This window comes from Conger conger, chromosome 5 (assembly GCF_963514075.1).
Source record: "Conger conger chromosome 5, fConCon1.1, whole genome shotgun sequence".
In the NCBI taxonomy this organism is placed as follows: domain Eukaryota; kingdom Metazoa; phylum Chordata; class Actinopteri; order Anguilliformes; family Congridae; genus Conger; species Conger conger.
This window is the reverse complement of record NC_083764.1, coordinates 61,852,338-61,859,150: the sequence shown is the minus strand read 5'-3', so window position 1 is coordinate 61,859,150 and position 6,813 is coordinate 61,852,338. Positions and strand designations below refer to the sequence as shown.

The window sequence follows — 6,813 nt, the reverse complement described above, 5'->3', positions numbered from 1 at the left end:
GTCTCTTTTGACATTATTATTGATAACAAATCCATTCAAACAGAACGTGAAAAACAGAAATATGAATGGACATAATTCAGCAATGCTGTTTGGGAAGGGCGTAAACATGATGGTGGGAACTGGAGAACAGGGACCTCATAGAAACAAGAACATTCACTTCATATCAAATAATATAACATAAAAATAAAATAAAAACTGTGGCAAGCTTCTGGATTGACTCTCGAGAGTTCCTTGTGTCACTGCTTCTGATTCATAAATAACAGAATTTCTTAACCCTCCTATTATGGTATGTGTTTATGACCGCTTTTATGGACGGGGTCAAATTGACCCCAACAGTTTAAATAAACTCAAAATTATTGCAAAACAAAAATGTTGACACTTTTTGTGTCGCCCTCTCATTTTAGTGAATTATGACTCGGTATGAAAACAAAGCTTAGCTCCCAAAAGGGGGGCGGGTGGTGGTGGAAAAAAGGTCATGTTTTACAATAAGGTTCCATGAACTAATGCAGTTGTAACTACTGAGAGCTGTACAAATACATGTGCCGCTCTGTTAACGTATTTTTACATCACTAATTCATGTTGACAACCAGTTATTGCCAATTCATATTGGAATGAAAAATGGTGAAGGAAAGTTCATCCTATGGTTTGCTAATGTAAATATAATGTAACAAACACATTAGTTAGTTGTTAACCAATGGATTAACTAATGAAAAGTTCATGCTCAACTAACGGATTTGACTGAACTACATCAGACGATGCCAATTCACGAACCTCATTGTAAAAAGCGTGTGAGCGTTTCCTTGTTTTGCTTGACCATTGCCTCGTTTTTGTGAATTACGATTCTAAATAAGATTAAAGATGCCCTCCAAAGCGGCGGGGGAGGGGTGGATGACAGGAGGAGCCCCCGGGGGGGGTGCTGCCCGCGTGCTCTGGGCCTCGGGGTCAGGTGACGAACACGGAGCCGTTGAGCGGGACGATGACCGAGGTGCCCCAGGCCACCACATTCCCCCTGCCCCCGCCCAGCCGAGCATGCTGGGATATCTCCTCGGCGCCCAGCACCCTGTCCCACACGTTGAAGCCCGTCATCATCCCGGCGAAGGCGGGGAGGTGCGCCTCGTACCCGCCCAGGAAGAAGGTGCCCTGCGCGGGCAGGGCTTGGGCCTCCGCCCCGGCGACGGAGCTGGCCACCAGCCTCCCGTCGGCCCACAGCGCGGCCTGGCCCCGCTCCGCGCTCCAGCTCCCGCAGTAGTGCCCCCAGCTCCGCTCCTCCACCACGCCCCGCGCCTCCAGGGGCGCCGCGTCCTCCCCGCCCGCCGACAGGACGGCCGCCCCGCCGGGGCCGCCCTGCAGGAGGAGCCGCGCCTCCCCCGGCCGCCCGTAGGAGAAGAGCGCGGTGCGGTTGAGCGGCCGCGCCGGATTGGCCCACAGGCACACCGTCAGGGAGCGCAGAGGGGCGCGCGTGTGCGCCTCCGCCCGCGCGTGAGGGAACCGGGAGCGTGCGGGGAACAGCAGCCCCGTGTGGTAGCCTGAGAGAGAGAGGGAGAGAGGGAGAGAGAGGGAGGGGGGGGTGGAGAGGGAGGGAGAGAGAGGGAGGGGGGGGAGAGGGAGGGAGAGACGGGGGGAGAGGGAGGGAGAGGGAGGGGGGGAGAGAGGGAGGGGGAGAGAGAGAGGGGGAGAGGGAGAGAGAGGGGGGGAGAGAGGGAGGGAGAGAAAGGGAGAGAGATGAGAGAGAGATCGAGGGGGAGGGAGAGAGATAAAGGGAGGGAGAGAGGGAGAGAGTTTAAAACTCATATTTGACCTCACACACATAATCTTTGCCATGAATGACAGCGCTCTTTCAACACTTTTTCCCCAGATACTAAAGTAGTCACAGTCATCCCCTGAAGCATCTCTGTGACTGGGGTTATTACGTTTAAGAGGAAACTATAAATGCCCTCTGACTCTCCTGCCCCCTCAGCCGTCAGCTCGACCAGCAGCACTCCTGAGTCCCTCAGTACACTTTCTGTTACACCTGGAATAAAGTGCCAAGGCCACTTTGTGTCATGTTTTTTTACGATCGCTGCCGTTTTCTGCATGCAGTATAAAATGGTGGAATAAAGCACCACTGCTGCCCGGCAACCTCCCAATCTGTTCGTCTTCACGTGCTGGCTGAGGGGGCGGGGGGGGGGCACTACAGGGCGACCTTTGACCTCTGACTTCCTCTCTGTTCAGGATCTCTGGCATTTGTCGGGTTTGTTTGCTTTTCTTTCTCCTGATTTTGTGGCGGTTGAAGCGAAAAAGGTCTCCCACACAGGGAGCGCGGAGGAGAGCCAGAAGAACGCGCTCTCAGAACCGTAAAGAGGGATGTACGGCCGGGTCGGTTATTCACGGCCGGCAGCGATGTGGAACGGAGCGGAGCGGAGCCGACGGTGCCGGGGGCTTTGGGGAGTCCCCCTGACGCTGTCCCGGCTCGGACTCCGTAGCTCCTCAAATTCTTACGGTCGGGAGACCGTGACGTTTCTCCCCGCGCGGTTGGTACCGAAATCGGTCCGTCTCAACGCGTCCGCAGCCCAGAGGGGCGTTAGGATCCCGCCCCGTCTCGAGCGCGCAGCACGGGAGCGCCCGAGAACCGTCTGAAGGAGGGATTCCCACGGAAACGCCGCGCGCCATTAACCGCGCCTAAGAGCCGTGGCGTTTTCACGCGCGGTTAAACAGCTAAATCGGGCGACGGTGAAATCCCCAGGTCAGCCGGGGCGTGTCGGCGCACAGCCAGGGAGCGCCCCAGAGAGAGGGGACCGGGGCGCGGTTACCGTGGACACGGCGGCGGCCGTCACCCACCTGAGGGCAGGAAGTTCTGATTGGCCACGCGCTGCGAGGCGTCCAGCTGGGCCTGCAGCCTCTGGAGCTCCGTCGCCATGGCGGCCAGCGTGGTCTCGAGCGGCGCCTCCCCCGGCCCGCCGCGGCACGCCTCCTCGATGGCGTCCAGCCGCGCCTCCTGCTTCCTGCCGGCCTCCAGGAGCCGCTGCAGGGCCGCTTCCTGCCGGGAGGAGCGCTCGGCCCCCGCCTCCCGGGCCCCCCGCCCCGCGGCCGCCTCCACCCGGCGGCCCAGCTGCGCCGCCACCCGATTGGCCAGGGCGTCCGCCGACCCCGCCCAGGCCGCCGCGTTGCCCCCGGCGACCTTGCGCAGGTCGCCCGCCAGGGCCCGCAGCTCCGCCCCGACGACGGCGTCCAGGGAGTGCAGCAGCATGTTCTGCCTCATGTGGGAGTCCTCCAGGGCGATGAAGAGCTTGTCCCAGCGGGACGCCTCCTGAGACTGGCAGGGCGCGGCGGAGGGGGTCGCTGGGGGGCAGAGGAGAGGGGGGGGGGGGGGGGGGGGACAGACTCTCAGACAGACGGACAGCGTTTGCTTTTTTAAAAACAATTGTTGTAATTTACGTATTACCTGCAGTGCACCTGAGTCATTAATGTCTGAGCTTGCTGTGTACAGGTTACCTGGGAACCGACCACGGTGAAATATACACACATGTTCTGGATTGAAAGACTTATTTATGCTCTATTGAAAGCAATGAAATACTCTCAAAAAGTGCCAACCGGTCCTCTTGCTCATTCACACAGTATTCCAATCCGAAACCATTCGGTATTTAGGATCGGCTATGAAACTATGATTTTTCCAGTTTATGCACGGAATTTCAATGAAATTTTTGCATTTATTAATGTGATGGGAATGGAAATGACTCCCGTGTCTGATATGTGTACCAAAAGAGAAGTGCATACAGGACTATACATCATTTACAGACACACACACGTATATGCGTACATACATACTTACATACACACACACATATACATACATACAAACACATACATACATACACACGCACACACACGCATTCACGTAAATACAGAGGGTCTATATACAGAACAGAATGGTGGATATTGAATCATCATCATCAGTATTGATGAGGAAGAATGAAAGAGAGGCATGGCAGACAAGTCAAGGCTCCCCCCAGCACCCCCCCACCCCCCAGCGGGGTTGATGGTTTGGGGTGGTCCTGGCAGACCCCCAGTCCCACGCCAGTCTTTTTTGTGTCCAGTTTTTGCCTAATGACATTTTGTCAGCGCGTCAAAGTCCAGACCCCTCGCAGACAGTAATTCAGCTATAATGACTCACTGTGCCCCGTGAAACCACCACAGAAAGGTCCTCCAATTAGGCTCACCCTGTTCCTCATTAGTTCCCAATTTGCTCAGTCGCCAAGGGAACCCCGGGCGGCACCTGGCCCCTTTCCCCTGGCAGATACACCGGGGCGAAGGCAGGGTGCACTCTCGCAAATAAAGGCACGAAACGTGCCTAAAAAGGTCCAAATGCCTGTCGCTGCGGCGGTACCCAGTAGGCACATGCATTGTAATCCTGTATATCATTCATTTCAGCCTTTTTTGCTGGGACAACATACTCATTTGTACCCAAAGAGAACATTACTGTACTTTCAGGGTACATTCGGAAAACTGAGATGTACCTCCACTGTTAGTTTAATTCTGAGGGTGCACGTTCCACATGCCCAGAAAACAGCATTTTCTTGGAATAAGACTTAAGATCTTTTTTTTCTCTCAAGTAGACTTAAAACTCAACTTAAAACTGTCTGCTTGACAAGTGTAATTAGACCGCATTGGCAAAAGAAACGAGTCAAACTTTCCCACTCCGCATGCAAACCTTTTGTCTCATTTAGCAGAAAAGTCACAGAAATAAGACTTTAAGTCGAGGAATAAGACTAAGATACTTGTTAAGACTGACTTACTGTCGTTATTTATTTCGCAGTGGAAAAATAGTGAAAAAGCGCTCACCTTCCCGTTCCTCCATGGGGATCTCGTTGTAATAGGAGTCATCGTAGGTGACCTGGTAGTCCTCGTACCCGAGAGACAGGCGGCCGCACAGGAGACAGGCGGCCAGGAGGACCCTCGACAGGGACATGGTGTGCGCGCGCGTGTGTGTGTGTGAGACTCTCCTCGCCTCTCCCTCCGGCTGAGCGGTGTGTTTGCGAGCGGCTAACGCAGCGATCGCTGAGCACTGAGCGTGCTCCTGGACTCCTGTGTGCTCTATATAAACGCAGCCAGCACTCAGAGCGGGGGGCCAGTAATGCTCTGCTGGAGGTGTGTGTGTGTGTGTGTGTGCGTGTGTGTGTGTCAGAGCTCAGAGCGGGGGCTGAGTAGTGCTCTGCTGGAGGTGTGTGTGTGTGTGTGTGTTGTAATCAAATATTACAGCTACTCCTGCCGGTTGGGGTGGGAGGGGATGTGGGGGGTGGGAGGTGAGAGAGGAAGAGAGTGGGGGAGGGAGGAGGGGAGGGAGGAGGGGAGGAGAAACTGTGTTTCCTAACTCACACACACACACACACACACACACGCACACAGATTCACACATACACACACACACATACACACACACACACACACTCACACACTCACACTCACACACACACACTCACACACGCACACACACACGCACACACACACACACTCACACACACACACACACACACGCACACACACACACACACACACACACTCACACACTCACACACTCACACTCACACTCACACACACACACTCACACACTCATACACGCTCACGCTCACACACTCACACACACTCACACTCACACACACACACTCACTCACTCACACACACAGACAAACACATACACAAACGCACACACACACAGATACACACACAAGCATGCACACACACACAAGCACCCACACACACACTCACACACACACACACTCACTCACACTCACACACACACACTCACTCACACTCACACACACACACACACACACACTCACACAAGCACCCACACACACACACAGACAGATACACACACACGCACTCATGCATGCATGCACTCACACAAGGACACACACACAATCACACACACAGACACACACACAAACTCCCCTGAGTATCCTGGTGTTTTTTTTTCCCTGACAGATGGAGGAATAGTAATGACTTCCTCATGAGACTGCCCTCCACTCTTTCACCCTCTGTTGTTCTTCGCTCAGAGTGTTGATGATGATGATGATGATGACGACGGCTTGGCACGTGGCCACAAACTGGGGGGTATGGAGCTCTGTCACACGTCCCAGCACTGCATCCACTGAAACCAGGCGGACGCTTTCTCCCAGAACGCTCTCTCAGAACCCTTTCTCACAGAATGCTTAGAACCCTGTCTCTCACAACGATTTATCTCAGAACCCTTTCTCTCAGAACGCTTAGAACCCTTTCTCTCACAATGATTTGTCTCAGAACGCTTAGAACGCCTTCTCTCAGAACGCTTAGAATGCTTTCTGTCAGAACCCTTTCTCTCACAAGGATTTCTCTCAGAACCCTTTCTCTCAGAACGTTTCTCTCAGAAAGCTTTCTCTCAGAACGCTTAGAACCCTTTCTCTCAGAACGCTTTCTCTCTCGGGGTAGCGTTACCCTCCGTGGGAACAGGTCGATGTGACCTATGCAGGGCAAATAGACTCTTTGTGCTGCTTCTACAGACTCAGTTTAAGCTCAGTCCTGGGCGTAATTGAGTTTCGTATGGAGAATATCCGTTCAAAATCGAATTTAGTATTGGACAAGGCTTATTCTGTGTCTGTGCAACGGGACTATTGTCTGACTGTGGTTCCCTACGCCAAACTCATTACTAAAGGAGACCATGAGCCTGCTCCAGCGCCCACCCGACCACCCATTGACTGTTAGATCTGCGAGAGGCTGTTTCGCATTTCAAAAAAACGTTGAACTACAAATGAGCTTTGATAGTTGCTGTTCTTTTCTGTGCTGGGGGGGGCAGGGGTC

The 6,813-nt window shown here is 53.8% G+C and overlaps 1 protein-coding gene across 1 annotated transcript in view; it reads right to left on the bottom strand.

Moving 5' to 3' along the window:
• The window catches only part of LOC133129560 (pentraxin-related protein PTX3-like), a 5,234-nt gene extending 144 nt beyond the window's left edge, over positions 1–5,090 (bottom strand). The window contains exons 1-3 of the mRNA XM_061243732.1: positions 4,819–5,090; positions 2,818–3,318; positions 1–1,526 (exon numbers count right to left, since the gene is read on the bottom strand). The exon at positions 1–1,526 is cut by the window's left edge and continues 144 nt beyond it. Coding sequence (XP_061099716.1) covers positions 943–1,526; positions 2,818–3,318; positions 4,819–4,945 — 1,212 coding nt within the window. The 5' untranslated portion in view covers positions 4,946–5,090 and the 3' untranslated portion in view covers positions 1–942. The remainder of the gene's footprint in view (positions 1,527–2,817; positions 3,319–4,818) is intronic.
• Between the last annotated feature and the right edge of the window lie 1,723 nt (positions 5,091–6,813).